Here is a 16,393-nt window from a genome sequence, read left to right as displayed (position 1 = left end):
GTCGGCAGAGATCGAATGTCGCAATAAAGAAGTGCGGATGTTGATAGAAGAAGGAAGGTAGTCGAGACGGAACAGCCCTCCTTAGGAGTATAAATACTCCCGAAATCAATCTGAGGCGCTAGCTGTCCGCCGACATTCAATTCTCTTGCCTCTCCGCTCTCTTCGCCGTCTTACGCATTCAATTTTGAAAGGTGATATTGATTGAATTGATTAGGTTTAACGCTTTTGGGCGCGTTACAGGGTTTCAATCGACGAGGTGAAAGAGTAAGAAAGGACGCCGAATTGGAAATTCAAAGGGAACTCGTTCCTAGAAGGAACCAAATAGGATCTAGGATCGTAGTAGTTGAAAAGAAGAAGTGATATAGGAGTTTCGATGTTGATACACGGTGAAAAAAAAATAGGGTCAAGAAAAAAATGAAGCTGGTCGATGACGCAGACGAGGCTGTGATGATTTTATTAGCCTCGCATATGTGGCATGCTTTTCGGCACGGGGATATATAATGCCGGCTGCAGGAACCAACTCGAGGCTGCCAAATAGAAAAGGAGCAAAGAGGAAACCCGAAACTGAGCTTTGAATGATTGGACTCTAGAAGAGACAGCTTGAAGGTCATAAAAAGAATTGACAGGTGAATGGCATCGTTGACTTTTTTTATTTGGGTTTTATACAATCATATTTGACTTCAGACAGCCAACATAGAGCCCAATGTTCAAGTAAACGCCAAATTCAGAAGTGTCTAAGGGTATCTATCTATTCATAGCCTCTTTGCGGCTCAGTCGCGAAGTTATGCAAACTGTCAGTTGCATTAGTGTTTGTCTCATAGATACAAATACTAAGAGAATTGGGCATACCTGATATCATGACGATCTCTGACTGGTGGAGTTTCATCGCCCTCTCTTTCCCTCTTACGTCTCTCATGGCCATTGAAATCGGTTCCGTTGACTTTCATACCGTTTACTAACCCAGGGGCTGCAGGCACAACGTTACCATTTTCATCTACCTGAGCGTTCTTCTTGATCAAGTCCAACTCCTTCTCACTCGCAATGCCTTTTATGACTGCCTCCTTCGCACTCTCCAAGATCTTCATCTTTTTGGATTCTCCTCTAAGAAGCTCTAGATGCTCAAAGTAGCCCTCAGTGACAGGGGTAACGTATTTGCCACAGAAAACCCCGACTTCGAACTCTTGATTTGGGCGGGGAGATTCCTCAGCGCAAGCAGCTTTCAAATCTGAGAGCGATTGATAGATGACCTCTTCAGCACCAATATGAGAGGCGACGGCTTGTCTATCTCTGTTGTGTGCGACAAGCTCTTGAGGGGATGCAAGGTCAATGCCATAAATGTGGGCGTGGGTGATAGGCGGAGCGCTGGAAGCAAAGATGACCTTTTTTGCGCCAGCTTCACGTGCCATGCTAACGATTTCCCGACTTGTAGTACCGCGCACGATACTGTCATCAACAAGGAGAACAGTCTTGTCTTTGAACTCTGAAGGGATAGCACTCAGTTTGCGGCGGACGGACTTTTGGCGCGCACCTTGACCGGGCATAATGAATGTTCTGAAGACGTAACGGTTCTTAACGAAGCCTTGGACGTAAGGAAGTCCCATAAGCTCGGCCAAACTGGCCGCAGATGTATTGGACGTCTCAGGGATAGGGATGACCACATCAATCTCTTTGACTGCAGCCTCACCAATTGTTTCGGTTATTGTCTTTGCGAGTTTGCGGCCCATGTTTTGTCTGCTTCGGTGCACGCTGATGCCATCGATGATCGTGTCAGGACGAGCGAAGTAAACATACTCGAAAATATCAGGGGAGTAGTTGAGCTGAGGGACAACCTGACGAAACTCGGGTTTTGATCCCTTGCGGATAATAACAGCCTGTCCAGGGAGGATGTCGACGACATCAGAGAAGCCGAGCTGGCGCAAAGCAATTGACTCGGAAGCCATCATATAGTCCGTAGTCCCAGCCACCGTTCCAGATGGTCGAGAACCCAATACCAGCGGGCGAATTCCGTACGGATCACGGAACCCGAGGATTCCAAACCCAGCAACCATTGCTGTACAGGCCCAGCCACCAACACACTTTCCGTACATCCGCCTCAAGCTTTGGAAAATATCCTCTTGGTTGACGCGCGCCTTTCCGGTCTCGTTGAGCTCGTTGGCGAAGACATTGAGCATTAATTCGCTGTCACTGTCGGTATTGATATGACGGTGTGCCTCTCTGTCCAAAGTAACTCGGAGTTGCTCAGCGTTGATCAGATTTCCGTTGTGCGCGAAAGTAATCCCGTAAGGGCTGTTCACGTAGAACGGTTGTGCTTCGGCGCTGGCGCTGCTACCAGCTGTGGGATATCTCAAATGACCTAAGCCCATGAAACCCGGGAGATCCTGAACTCGAGACCCGTCGTGAAAAACCTTCGCAGCCATGCCATTTCCCTTGCACTGGTAAATGCGACCACCAGAGGCACACGTTGCTATGCCGCAAGCATCTTGGCCTCTGTGTTGGAGGTAGTAGAGCGCATCGTGGAGGTCCGCGGCAGCAGTTGTCGCAGATATGCTCTCGATGTCACCGAGGATAAGGGCGAGAATTCCACACATCTTGAAGATGTGGGAAGAACGCTGGTTTGCTGTGGATCCGGGTCAGCTTTGTCGTGTGGGGGGGGGGGTTGTATATTCAGAGCAAACGCTGGAGGGGCTGGATAGTGGGGTGGGTATTCAGTTCCAAATTTTATCCTCAGAGTGAATAAGAAGTCTAACCTAGAGCTCGCCGTCAGTATAACGACCAATTAAGGGAAGGCTAGTATGGGACAACTTACATCTTAAAAATTTGTGTTCATCATAATGACCCGGATCTGTCGTATCATTGAAAAAATTGAAGGAGGAAGGGTACGGTACTCACACTTAGGTGTACTGGTACTGGGCAGGAGATCGCAGATCAATTGATTGATGCGGGCAAAGAGGAAGGAGACTTGAAGTTGGCGCACACATTTTGGAAGATTGAAAGTAATTTATACGAAAGTCGAGAATCCGAGTTTTAATACTGTGACCGGCTGCGACCGGACCGGTGGCTGGATCCACATCTGTCGTGGCGGGGTGTGGCTTTTTACGTAGAAAATCAAGCCCATGCCCATCTTGCCCCAATGGGGAGGGGGGTTCCTGATGACTAAGCAGGTTAGTTAGCTGAGCTTGCAAATAAATGTCTCTCATCCTCTGACACTACCGACACCGTGCTTCGTAGAGAAGTCGGTTTTCCTATGCCTCTACCGCTGAAACCGAGTGCTGCTCTATGCCGTGAACCCAACAACCTCCAAAGATGACGCACTCAAATAAATATCTTGGATTCACTTTGCTAGACTTGGCTAACGATAGGTATAGATCCTATCTTGCCGGCTTGACTCGCTCTTTCGCTATGGAATTCTCTGCACGAGTAAGTGTTTTCACTGAGCAGTGTATGCATCTCCGGTATCATGGTCTCTCTCTCCCTCTTTTCAGTCTCTTCCCAAATGTATGTCAACGAGTTGAGAGCATCATCGTTCATTGGTTTTCTGAAGTGCAGAGAACCCTTCCGTATATGATGTCTACAGCATTGTTTTGAGATTGGAGCTTGAGGAGCCAGAAGGATGTTTGCATCTGGCTTGCACGCGGTCCTATGCTAGTTGTCTTATCCTACACCGAACGTACCATTCATTCTGTTTCCTGTCCTATCTCCCACCTCTCCAGAGCAAAGTGCAAAAAGAAAAGTTGCAACGATTTTCCGATCCAACATCGCCTTTCTCATCTGTAGTAGTCAACATACAAAGACCGACAATAAACCATATGGTCCCACCCCTTTTCAACGATGCAAAGTTTACTGCAGACACCCTAAATCTGCACAAAAGACATGTCAGATGTTTGATCTCAAGGGGTATACTCTTAGCTCTTGCATCAAGACTCCGCAGGCGATTCCCCTCCCTAATCCCATAGCATTCTACCATTGGCAACAAAATGTTGTCCCATGCATCTCTTGGTCTGGTGTTGAGCGAAATGGGGCTCGATCAACAAAGCCTGCATGAGATATAACCCCGATCATCCCTCCAGAGTTTGGGACTCTGAGAAGTTTTGCATCTCCCTGTCGATTTGGCAACTCCACCTGTTAGGAAGATCTTCAAGGGGGGGAGAAATCTAACGCGGAAAAGCCCTGAAGATCTCCAAGTATGTGCTGCCATCCCGACATTATCCTTTCTCTCCTCTAATTCGACGCTGGTCTAGGTCAATAACAGAAGGCGCAGATCTTCCAGCCAGCAACAACGGAGATATCCGAGCCTGGACCGAACACATTCAAATCCTCCTACCAATGGCTCCATTCACGGACCAGGAAGTTGTGGTCCTTGACGATGAAGAGGAGATCATCATCATTGACGACGACGACGACGATGAAGATGACGAAGGAGACATTGAGATTATAGACTTTAGTAAGTCGACCAACCCTCCCCCCTCCCCCCCCACTATCACAACAATCTCGACCCATGGGGAAGAAAACGGTGCTACAGATTTTGTCATTAGCGAGTTGCCTGTATATCATTCCTGACTTACACACACAGTGCCCCCTCCAACAGGGCTATCGCCAGAGGATAGGTTCATCGGAATCCGACCCTATATACCTTCTACACCATCAATTGCCTCTGTCATTTCCCATCCGCGAAGTACGTCCCAGGGAACTCAACTGGGAGGTTCCTGCAGTCCCGGAACCACAAGGTCTCGCATCAACTCGACATTCCGCAGGCCGAACTGGGGTTTCAATGTATCCAAGTCTCTGAGTGCAAGCCGAAGTTCTCTAGGTTCATGTTTCCAACACAGATCAGAGTCTCTTGGTGATCCTCGATCATTTGTAGGATGCCCGTCTCCCAGATCAGGTCCAGGACTTTTTAGCGGGACTGCTCAAGAGCCAATACCTCTCGATGATGAAGAGGCTGTTTCGGAAGTCACCCCTCGTAGGATATCGAGAGCCTTCGAATGGCGCAGTAGAGCCGTCAGTCTCTCCAGCGCACCTGTTGCAAGGCCAGGGATACCCAGCAGCAGTAACTTCGCCATTCTGGACGATGCAGACCCGCTCGGACTAGTACCAGTGGGCGACAGACTACTTTCTCAAGAACCAGGTCCAGAGCAAGCACCAACACATTTCAAGCCAGGCGAAATTATTGACCTCGAAGAAGATGTCGTCGAGATGTTGCGCGTTGAAGATGCCTACGAAGAGGAAGAAAAACGGCGGCGAGTCAGGAGAAAGGTCGAGAAGGTAGTACATTACGAGCGGCGCAATCCCACCATCGTCGGCGCATGGCAGCGAATTGAAAGCACAATATGCCTGGAATCTATCACTCTGAAAGCCAACAAAACAGTTCAGCTGAAGGACGAGAGCTTCATTCGCATCAAGGACATCCTGCGCAACTCCGAAACTGAGGAGATCAGGATTCGAGGACATCGACTTCAACGAGCGAGAGATTTAAATGGGCTTCTTCAGAAGAAGCTAAACGAGCTTGTTGTATTCCTTGAAGTCGATCTCGATGATCCTCGGGCGCCACTTGAGCAGAGCACTGTTGAAGTGTCACTAGAAGAGGTTGCCAGAGTTCGAAGCGTCCGCTTCACGAATCAGAAGTTTCCACTCGCGAGAAACGTTGTCTTGACGGAATTCCGGGACAAGGAGCACGCAGCTGAGGATGGAGGCTTGACTGTGCGATGGACGTACACTTGTACCTACGAATCTGCCGGAGATAGAGACCACAATGTCTTCAAGGAGCGGTCACTTGAGCGATTGAAGGTCGATGAATGTACTCCTGGTTTTGAGATCTCGGACGAAGACGCCCGGACGCTGTGGCGTGGTGAGACTATAATTGGAGGCTCCTACCGACCTGGGATCGATCCCGAAGAAGTCATTGAGGTACCAGACAGTCCGAGCGAGGTCCCAATCGATGTTGCTGGTATGCAGGAGCCGGAAGCAGTGTTATGCATACCGAATCAGTCCATTGATATCGATGAACACGACCAACAAACTAGCGAGCTTGTCCCAGAGGGCCCAGAGGGCGTTCAGGGCAGCAGAGAAAAGCGAAACCACAGTGCTGTCGACCTTGAGCCTGCAGATGTTCCGACTTCTGGATCGGCTCTCAAGCGTATCCGATGTCAAGACCTAGATGAAGTGGAGGAAACACGGGAAGGCGTAGCCAGGATGAGCCTTCAAACAACAGAGCCAGAGATGCCGATAGACCTAGAAGCCCAACCAGAGCTAGCTGACGACCAACCACTTGCCCCAGAAACGATCGATTTGTCAATAGAGCTTCCCAAGATGATCGACCTCGTCTCATCAGATCCCACACCTCCTGAACCCGACACTCCTCGCCCACCTCCAGAACCTAAACCACCCGTGAACAGAACGGCCGGCCAGACCTACACCTACGGCGACGCCTTCTGTGGCGGCGGCGGCTCCTCACGAGGCGCAACCATGGCCGGCCTGCGGCTGAGATGGGGCTTCGACTTCAATAAACACGCCTGCCTGACCTGGCGTACCAACTTCCCCTTCGCGCACTGCCACGAGCTGCCAGCCCACGAATTCGTCGACCTCTCAAAGACGGACTCCAACCCGGACGCCATGAAAGTCGACATCCTGCACCTCTCGCCACCATGCCAGTTCTTCTCGCCAGCCCATACAATTGAAGGCACGGATGACGAGATGAACACGGCGAGTCTTTTTGCGGTGCAGGAGGTCATTGAGGTGGCCAGGGCGAGGATCGTGACGCTGGAGCAGACGTTCGGGATTGCGTGTTCGAGGTTTCGATTCTATTTCAATGCGTTGATCCAGATGTTTACCACGCATGACTTCTCGGTTCGGTGGGCGATCGTGCCACTGGCGCAGTGGGTAAGTCCTCATCCCTCTTTCTACTCTCTCTGCCTTCCGCCCAAAACCTGACCTGATATCAGGGATTACCGCAAAGACGCCAGAGGCTGATCATCATTGCTTCGTGGTAAGGCGTTCCGACAGTTAGAAGACAGGAAAAAAGAACTGACTGACGCACAATCTATCACAGCCCAGGCGAACCCCTCCCCCTAATGCCACCGCCAACACACTCCGCAACCGGGCCCATCCCACCCCTCAACCTCCCTCCCTTCGTCTCCGCCAACATCACCCTGGCGTCCATCCCGTACAACGCGTCGGATCACGACATCAGGTCTGTCATCTGGGACCCGGAGCGCTACCAGACGCCGTGGGACGGCACCAAGATCCTGCCTCGCGCCATGACCACCTCGGGAGGGCAGAACTACCATCCGTCGGGGAAGAGGGACTTGACGCTGAGGGAGTATGCGAGTCTGCAGGGGTTCCCGCCGAAGCATTGCTTCAGGGGAACTTATGTGAAGAAGCAGATAGGGAATGCAGTGCCGCCTGTGGTGGCGAAGGTGTTGTTTGGGCATTTGAAGGGAAGCTTGGAGAGGGAGGATGGGGTTGAGGGGCCGGAGCTGATTGAGTAGGAGGACGACAAGTTTATGTAGGAGTTGCGGACGGTGAGTTTGGGGCGTAAGGAATTTGAATGGTAAATATTTTGAATGATGCAGATGTCTGTCCAAAAGCAGAATGCCATCCACGTTAGAGACTTGTCTGAGATGGGCTCTGCGCAACCACTCTTCCATCCCTGAGTTAGAGAAATGACTACACGTAAAGCATCACAAGAAGCGTGCAGAACCAAGAGAATCATGACCGACATGGACTCAATTGAACTCTTAATTCTAGATGGGATGCTATGCTATGACAACCTCTGCTCACATATCTCCCGGCCCTTGTGGTATTTTGTGTACCTCCACTTGGAACGGGCGTCAATCGAAAGAGCACCGACGCAGTCAAATGTGCACCGCAATTTTGTGCATCAAGTAATAGCTTCCTGTATTCCACAAGTCAGTCAACGTCCTTGAAGTTTCTGCAGAATACTTGAGACTTATAATGTGGGAGCTCAGAGATCTTGGTTAGATTGTGTTCAATACTCCGAAGAGTTCACTATTTTCAGTGCGTTTTTTTTTCATTCATTGCTCGGGTAGGAGACTGGCAGATGGGCTGCCAATAATAGAGAAGAGAGAGAGCCTACCGTATGCCAGGTGTCCTTTCCTCCCCTCTTGTATCCTTAAATGTATTCCGTCGCGCCCTGACAGATGCGGCCCAAGCCCTATAAGTCCTTCGACACGTTAGCTAGATGTCTTTGCGTAAGGACAAAAAGAGCTGGAGCGTGGAGGAAGGTGTTCAGTATATGTAAGAATGAATCTCATCCTATCGAGTGATATAGCATCCCCGGCGAGGGAGCCACCAAACGAGGTCGATCGCAAATTATATCATCATGTAGGGGATAAAAAGATAATGCAGAGACGGCGGGCGAACTTACAATCGAAGTTTGCAATCTCGCGGGTAGAATATGTACCATGATTGCGAGAGCCACGAATTGTGGGAAGAAAGTGCGAGAAGATCCTGATGATGAAAACATGGTGTGGAAAAGAAGATTCTCGCCTTTTTCAAGCTCCGATTAATCTTCCGCGCTAGATGGCGCTAGTTAGGGTGGAAATTTTAGCGAGGCTGTAGCCCACACAAGGTGATTTCAGATCGCGACAACCACCACAGCAAAGCAAATCGACAAACCTCACGACAACATCGTCCAGTACGTGCCTACAACATTCTCGCAACCTCCAGACGACCAACTAACTAATATTCCCCAGCATAACGAAAAATGGGTGACGCAGAGATCAAGGCATCGTCATGGAGACTGGTCGAGGTCGGCCGTGTCGTCCTCATCGCCCAAGGACCTTCTGAGGGCAAGCTGGCTGCGATTGTTGAGATCATCGATCACAAGCGCGTATGTGGAAAAGCAGAAATTTTGGAATCCAGGAGTGTAATGACTGATTGAAATGCAGGCTCTCATCGATGGCCCATCTACAGACACCAAGAGCGCTGTCCCCCGTCAATCTATCGCCCTCTCGAACGTCGTCCTGACCCCTCTTATTCTCGAGAATCTGCCCCGTGCTTCGCGCACTGGTGTGGTCAAGGCACACTGGGAGAAGGAGGGTATAGAGGCAAAGTGGCAAGAGAGCGCGTGGGCCAAGAAGCGCAGCCAGAAGGAGCGAAGAAAGGCACTCACGGATTTCGAGCGATTCAAGGTTATGCGATTGAGAAAGCAACAACGCTTCGAGGTCCGAAAGTCTTTGGCGAAGCTTAAGGCTGCGGCTTAGAGGGTTTCTTTGGGGGTCGGGGCTGCGATCATGAGTGGATTGGGTTGCTGGATTCTTTTGCTTCTATGGAAGCTTTGTATCCTAGCGTCAAATTTGACAGGCGTCAGAGCATAGGGACTTCACAAAGACAATCAAGTGCTTTCATGGAAATGCAACTACTTGGGTTACGACGTGGTGATGCCACTGAATGCAACTTGGGGCTGGGAAGTAGTCCACCATCAAGATTAGCCAGAATGTGAAATGACAATAAAAAAATCACCCAATTTCACGTAAAATTCGAAATAAAATTCTCTATGTATTCTAATGCAAATCAATCTCCCATGAAAGTGATCATGTAGCCTTGCCATCAACACGTAGATCCAACCATTCCGGTGGCCTAAAATATAACCGAACTCACAGCCCTAAAAGTTTTTCCCAAACAGTCGACAGGCCAGTACATTGTACCTCCAACTCACCTTTCAAATTACCAGGCAAGTCTATTCAGTTCTACCCATTGTCTCAAGGCGTGCTCAAGATTCACCGACGTTCTCCGAATCCGCTTCAGAACCTGCGAGGGAAAGCGCACACGAGAACATTCGAAAAACGTCAATAACATCTCTCCACCACAACGCAGCTGCTAACACCTTCATCTCGACAACAGACACTCGACAACAGACATACCTCACCCAATATGTCGAACCCACGTATCGAAGAGCTCCCAGATGACGAGCCAGTCACCAAGAACGTCACCGCGGAGGATGATGCATCTTCTGACTCCGATTCCGAGGGAGAGGCTGCTGAGTCTGGAATCCCCGCCGAGGGTCAAATCGTCCACTCCCGCAACGAGAAGAAGGCGCGCAAGTCGATCTTGAAGCTCGGTCTTACTAGAGTTCCTGGCATCACCCGTGTCACCCTGAGACGTCCAAAGAACGTGAGTACTCCAAGTCTAACAGCAAGCTCCAATTGAGTCCACCGGGCTATTGCAATGTCATGGAAGCACGACGGGCGCCCGCAGAGACGACTCTGGGATTGGCGCACATTTTGAATAATTTGAGATCTATCAGAAACCCTAATACTAATTTCAATTCCACTTGCAGATTCTGTTCGTCATCAACCAGCCCGAGGTCTACAAGTCACCAAACAGCAACACCTACATGTAAGCTCTTCAGCCTGCCCGCAACACGTAGCCTACTGATGTACTGTTAGTGTCTTTGGTGAGGCCAAGATCGAGGATCTCAACTCCCAAGCTCAAGCTTCCGCTGCTCAACAGCTCGCTGCCCAAGAGTCCCACGACCACGCTGGCCACGACCATGCCGGTCACGACCACTCCGGACACGACCACGGCAAGGGCAAGGCTATCGAGGCTGATGACAAGAAGGACGACGAAGAGGACGACGGAGAAGAGGTTGATGCGTCTGGTCTCGAGGACAAGGACATTGAGTTGGTCATGACCCAAGCCAATGTCTCGCGCAACAAGGCCGTCAAGGCATTAAAGGAGAACGATAATGACATTGTCAACTCTATCATGGCTCTCAGCATATAGATAGTATACGCTGTCATGTCCGTCTTCCTGGAGCTTCACTTGGTGGGTGAAGGAGGGTTGGTGGTGATTGCATACGATGCATCTTTCCAACGATCTGTAATTTGAAAAGCATTTGCAGACTTCAATGCCACACTCTCAGACTTCTTTCTTGCCGTACATATAACTCCGACTCTGCTGTGACTTGCATGCAACCGTCTGGCCTTCGAGTGATGCTTCAACCATTCTACAGAATAAAATATCTATAAAAAAACCATGTTCGGAATGTAGCATATCACGTGATGTGGCTAAGCTCTTGTCGCCGAAGCTGTCGATTTTAGGATTCAATGCACCCACCACTCCTCCCCTCTCTACAATTCTCACACCCACATCACAATGGCAGCCGGAGTAAGTTGAGTCGCTCAATCGAATCCCAATTTCCTCTGCGGAGCTCTATCACGCCTCTGAGCAGTGCCGCGATGCAGAAACCTTTCCGAGGCGTCCTGGAGTCCGCACCTCCTCCACAGCATCTCAGCTAACGTATCTCTCCTTCCAGCGAAGTGCAGCACTCAAGCTCGACTGGGCTAAGGTTACCCAATCACTCGGACTCCGAGGCCAAACAGCCGCCTCCCTCCAGGCCTTCAAGAAGCGCAACGACGATGCCCGCCGCCGCGTGCAAATTCTCTCCGAGCAGCCATCCAAGGTTGACTTTGCCCACTACCGCGGCGTCCTCAAGAACCAGGCTGTGATCGACGAGATCGAGAAGCACTTCAGCACGTTTAAGCCTGCGACCTACGACGTAGGCAGGCAGATCAAGGCCATCGAGGCGTTCGAGGCACAGGCCGTGAAGAATGCTGAGGAGACCAAAGGCCGGGTGGATATGGAGTTGAAGGATCTGGAGGCAACGCTGAAGAATATCCAGACTGCGAGACCGTTTGATGAGCTCACTGTGGTACGTATTGCTGCGGTAGATAATTTGTGGGACGGGCTGATGACGGTTATGCTTTTAGGACGAGGTTGCTGCTGCTCGACCTGATATTGATGAGAAGACTTCTCAACTCGTTTCCAAGGGACGCTGGTCTGTGCCAGGCTACAAGGTATGTATTTGCAATGAATTCATGTCCTTGTTGGACGGATGGCTGATTTCATTGCAGGAGAAATTTGGCGACCTTTCCGTCTTGTAGACGGCCCCTTCGAATCCTTCCCTATGTCTGTACTAGTGTAAATAGTTCTCTGAACAAAGAGCAAACGCATGAGAATGCACGATTGAGCCTGAATGCTTAGTGATACATTTCTCTACAATACGCTCAAATACTAGGAACGATGCTTGGGTGTTGTCAAACTTATCGGAACTTGTATACAGATTGCATGCAAGTCATTAATAACTCTAGGATCATGGCGATCCAGAGTAGCAACTAGTTATATCTGTGGACCCTCACAACTTGCTTCTGTCCTTCCGTCTATTCATTACATCATAGAGTACTTTTAAGGGAGCTTTTCAAGCCTTTCAAAATCAATCTGGCGAAGACAGATTGTTCAACTATTCGTCTGTTAGAGCGTAAGTGTAGATAGAGACAAAGGCTGTGGGCAATCCTTTGCAGTGATGCAAAATGCTCTTCACTGATGATACTCCTTCGTCTGGGTCGGGAAGTATCATTGTAGTGTAAGGTGGTCTGGAAGCAAGCATTCGCTGGGCAATATGGGAAGGTATTTTCCCTCGAGTAACAAATACTCTATAGAGAATTGTATGAGGAATTTTTGTCTTAGCAGGCACACAACATAGGTCGCGTTTTATTTTGCTTAGTATCTATACACCCTACACATTTACATCGGGCATTGCTATCACCATTACCCTCTGCTGCGCCCCATCTGCGCTGATATATATCAGGGTGTTGAAAGGGAAGGAGAATGGAAGTCAGAATGGCTAGTAAGAACCAGACGAGCAGAATCCAACTATGTCGTTATTTTTGAACGCTTAGGCTTGAGGCAGGGAGGCAGTCTTTTGCTGAGGATTCAGCGCTAGACCTTGGGAATCGGTTGAAAGATGGTGTATATTACATGTTGGTTGACTCTTGAAGAGCTGATTGATTACCTAAGGTCGCCATCCCGATTCTGGAATGTCTGATATGCTTATGAATCTAATGTACTTGCAACTTAACGGCCTTGTTTCTGGCATGATGGTTTTCTTAGAGGTGGACAAGGCCGATGAAGTCCTTCTTATCTCGGATGACAACTTATCATATAGATGAAAAGCACTACCTCTCACATATTTGAATGACTAAATCAAGACTGCCGTCTGAGCCATGTAAGAATGTAAAAGATCTGTTTTCAACGAAGCTCTCGTCGCTACCAGATTAAACGGATACGATTTATATAGCGCTATTCAAGCGACTTCAGATCAAAGCAATAAATAACTCCTGCAAAAGCGGAAAGGGATTAAAAACATATTAATAAAGCTAGTGACACCGTACACTTTGTTTTTCTTGTGGTAGAATTGGCTCTAATAGCCGGAACAAAAAGAAGTGTCTTGCGTACCGCAAACCATACCTAGGAGTAATCAATTGGTCTTGCGTTTAGTCCGCTGTTTTCTCATATCTATGCCCTTTCGCGATCTTGCAACAAATCGACTTTTCGAAGTAGCTTCTTTGCCTTCCGTCTACGATTTCTGCGGCCCGGCTCTGAAAATCATTAGCCGGCACAAAGTAGCATTTAGTTTAAGAGGTTGAGGTACCGGTATGTGAAATCGTGATCCATTTTGTTCGAGGCATTACGGAAGAATCTTTGGCCGATGACATACCTTATCCCGGCTAAGCTCAACTGACAGGCAGTGACAGCGCGCTAGCGGGGATCCTTTTAAAATTGTCGATGGGTAGGGACTTGAGCAAGAAGCTTGATCTACCCATTGACGCCTCACTTCCGTTACCTCCTGGGTACACTCTCGTTGGCTCTTACCTTGTCCAATGGCCTTACTCGCGATGCAATTATAACTGCCTCTCGAGCCCAAAGTAGTTTCTGGACCCGCTCACTTTGATCTTCGAGCTGCCCCCTATTACACGAGGCTGAGGGCAGTCCAGAACCCTCATCGGCGCAATGGAGCACCAAAGTCCTGCGAAAAAGCAGGGATTCATTATACATAGTACGACAGATGATGAAGTGTAAGAGAAATTCTACAATTTCTTGCAAAAGCTCAGGCTCTGACGTTTTACAGATGGTGGAACTTGGTGTATTGCGTTGGTGGAGCATTATTTTTCGCGGCAATATATCTGTACTATGGGCTCAGGCTCTTTACTTGGTTCTCTGGAGAAGGAGAGGAGATCATAAAGTACGCGGTTGACGTGCCCAATCCTCCGGGTAATGGCACGGTCATGGAGAAGCCCTCCATCAAGGCGCGGGAACTCCAGAGCAGTACTACGGCACGCAGACTAACAATGAGCAGGCTCATGGCTCAACTGCTATCCAATGCTATGCACCGGCTACTGGCGAGTTCTTGGGCCTCGTAAATCCTGCCACACCCGAGGGAATCGACCGCGCAATCGAGAAGGCTCAGTCGGCGCAAGAGAAATGGAAGAATACAACATTCCCACAAAGAAGACAGGTCCTACGGTGCTTACTCAGATTCATACTGGATAACCAGGAGGATATCTGCCGGGTTGCTTGTCTGGACTCGGGCAAGACTATGATCGATGCTACACTGGGAGAGATTCTTGTTACGGTTGAGAAGCTCCGCTGGACTCTGAGACATGGGGAGAAGGCTTTGAAGCCCTCACGCAGACCGACAAATCTCCTCATGATGTACAAGAAGAACACGGTTGTGTACGAGCCTCTCGGCGTGGTATCTGCACTTGTTTCTTGGAACTACCCTTTCCACAACTTGATTGGACCCATGATCTCTGCTATTTTTTCTGGAAACGGAATTATTGTTAAGGCATCAGAAAATACGGCGTGGAGTAGCGCCTACTTTTCGCTCATTGTGAAAGGTGCTCTTCATGCGTGCGGTCACAATTCTAATCTGGTCCAGGTTGTTACCACTTGGCCTCAGACTGCGAACTACTTGACATCTCACCCATCCATATCTCATGTTACATTCATCGGCAGCCGACCTGTTGCAAAGTTGGTTGCAGCCTCTGCTGCCAAGTCTCTTACCCCTGTGGTTGCGGAGCTGGGTGGAAAGGATGCCGCTATCATTTTGGACTCAGCCGAGAAAGACGTTCCTCGCATTGTTGAGATTCTTCTACGGGGCACTTTCCAGGCCGCTGGCCAAAACTGCATTGGTATCGAACGCATCATCGCTTGTCCCCTGGTCTACGATCAACTCGTGACGAAGCTTGAACCAAGAATAAGAGCTCTTCGAGTAGGGTCAGCTCTAGATGCACCAAAAGACTCTCAAGTAGACGTCGGAGCCATGATCTCAGACGCCTCTTTCGACAGACTTGAAAATCTGATTGCAGCCGCCGTTAAGGATGGCGCTCGCTTACTCGCAGGCGGCCACAGATTCAACCACCCAGTGCACCATTCAGGCCACTACTTCCAGCCTACTCTCCTCGTGGACGTTACCGCTGAAATGGCCATCGCGAAGGAGGAATGCTTCGGACCTATTTGCGTGTTGATGAAGGCCAAAAATGCCGAAGAAGCTTGCCGTATTGCTAACACTCCTGACTTTGGTCTTGGAGCCTCTGTTTTCGGTCAGCCAGGCTCCACCATTGACGCCTGTATCAAGAGCCTTAAGACGGGTATGGTAGCAGTCAATGATTTTGCAGTCTTCTACGCTGTGCAGCTTCCTTTCGGAGGCCAACGCGGTAGCGGATACGGCCGATTTGCAGGCGAGGAAGGCTTAAGAGGATTGTGCAATATTAAATCCATCTGCGAAGATCGGTTCTTCTGGGCCGGTATCAAGACGGCTATTCCAAGCCAGATTCATTACCCGATTCCAGACACGAAGAAGGGGTACGAATTCACGAGGGCAGTGGTGGAGATTGGGTATGGGGTCGGCTTGTGGGAGAAGATTCAAGGGCTGAGGAGGATGATGAAGAACTCGTAGAGTGGTTGCGTTCACGAGGTGGTATGCGCGCTGATATATAACCCAACGAGAAGATAGCATACGTATACATTGCCGGTTCGAAGCGTTCCGAGTGATCTGAGCGCTGGGAGACACGATGATAGAGAAGCAGATAGATCAAAGTAGAAATAAGCAAGGAAAACAGAAAGTCGAAAGCTCTGCTCAGTCAAAAGGAATCAGAGTCTGGCAGATGAAGAACTCCTCTTCTGCCAGAGCGGGCTACACCTACATACCTCTGTAGCCATTTAGAGTACCGACTGAGACTGGGAGAACCCAGAACCCAGAACATAGCGGGATCGGAAACGGTGGTCCCGGAGCAGATGTGGGTGGGTGGGCGGAATCGCCTTTTGACTGACGCTTTTTCTCTCTCCGCCCCCCCTCTCTCTCTGTCTATGCATAGGTATGTTTTTTGACCTATGAATTAGTGTGATCCGGGAGTCTCCTGTCCTTGATGTCCCAAGGGTGAGAAGTCCAAATAGGATGCTGTCGGGTGCATCTGTCGTCCATTCAACTCAATCAGAATGGCCCTCTGCCCTGGAGATACGGTGACCTGTGGAGGAGTAGCTAGGTCTAGAGATGATGGGGGAATCATAGAGGAGGATTGGATCTTGTCTGGCT

General features: G+C 49.5%; 5 protein-coding genes across 5 annotated transcripts; 4 read left to right on the top strand and 1 right to left on the bottom strand.

Moving 5' to 3' along the window:
* Positions 1 to 748: 748 nt before the first annotated feature.
* Positions 749 to 3,528, bottom strand: L3040_000100 (uncharacterized protein; the record flags this gene model as incomplete). The annotated part of the gene is made up of 5 exons (XM_007295126.2): positions 749 to 791; positions 850 to 2,617; positions 2,890 to 2,958; positions 3,053 to 3,153; positions 3,416 to 3,528. The coding sequence occupies 5 exons, from the start codon at positions 3,526 to 3,528 to the stop codon at positions 749 to 751; spliced, it is 2,094 nt and encodes a 697-aa protein (XP_007295188.2).
* A 795-nt stretch (positions 3,529 to 4,323) lies between these two features.
* On the top strand, positions 4,324 to 7,484 carry L3040_000099 (uncharacterized protein; the record flags this gene model as incomplete). The annotated part of the gene is made up of 4 exons (XM_007295125.1): positions 4,324 to 4,441; positions 4,571 to 6,876; positions 6,939 to 6,982; positions 7,046 to 7,484. The coding sequence occupies 4 exons, from the start codon at positions 4,324 to 4,326 to the stop codon at positions 7,482 to 7,484; spliced, it is 2,907 nt and encodes a 968-aa protein (XP_007295187.1).
* Positions 7,485 to 8,472: 988 nt separating this feature from the next.
* L3040_000098 (uncharacterized protein) lies at positions 8,473 to 10,743 on the top strand (the record flags this gene model as incomplete). Its single annotated transcript, XM_007295123.2, has 9 exons — positions 8,473 to 8,483; positions 8,617 to 8,653; positions 8,712 to 8,748; positions 8,796 to 8,848; positions 8,907 to 9,182; positions 9,644 to 9,691; positions 9,862 to 10,131; positions 10,298 to 10,356; positions 10,407 to 10,743. 9 exons carry the CDS (start codon positions 8,473 to 8,475, stop codon positions 10,741 to 10,743), a joined length of 1,128 nt encoding a protein of 375 aa, XP_007295185.2.
* A 372-nt stretch (positions 10,744 to 11,115) lies between these two features.
* Positions 11,116 to 11,903, top strand: L3040_000097 (uncharacterized protein; the record flags this gene model as incomplete). The annotated part of the gene is made up of 4 exons (XM_007295122.1): positions 11,116 to 11,127; positions 11,276 to 11,671; positions 11,730 to 11,816; positions 11,874 to 11,903. The coding sequence occupies 4 exons, from the start codon at positions 11,116 to 11,118 to the stop codon at positions 11,901 to 11,903; spliced, it is 525 nt and encodes a 174-aa protein (XP_007295184.1).
* Positions 11,904 to 13,809: 1,906 nt separating this feature from the next.
* On the top strand, positions 13,810 to 15,757 carry L3040_000096 (uncharacterized protein; the record flags this gene model as incomplete). Its single annotated transcript, XM_066155017.1, has 3 exons — positions 13,810 to 13,874; positions 13,928 to 14,105; positions 14,156 to 15,757. The coding sequence occupies 3 exons, from the start codon at positions 13,810 to 13,812 to the stop codon at positions 15,755 to 15,757; spliced, it is 1,845 nt and encodes a 614-aa protein (XP_066013082.1).
* Between the last annotated feature and the right edge of the window lie 636 nt (positions 15,758 to 16,393).

This window comes from Drepanopeziza brunnea, assembly GCF_022702325.1.
Source record: "Drepanopeziza brunnea f. sp. 'multigermtubi' strain 214-2 chromosome Unknown ctg1, whole genome shotgun sequence".
Taxonomy (NCBI): Eukaryota; Fungi; Ascomycota; class Leotiomycetes; order Helotiales; family Drepanopezizaceae; genus Drepanopeziza; species Drepanopeziza brunnea.
This window is presented reverse-complemented; position numbering and strand designations above follow the sequence as displayed.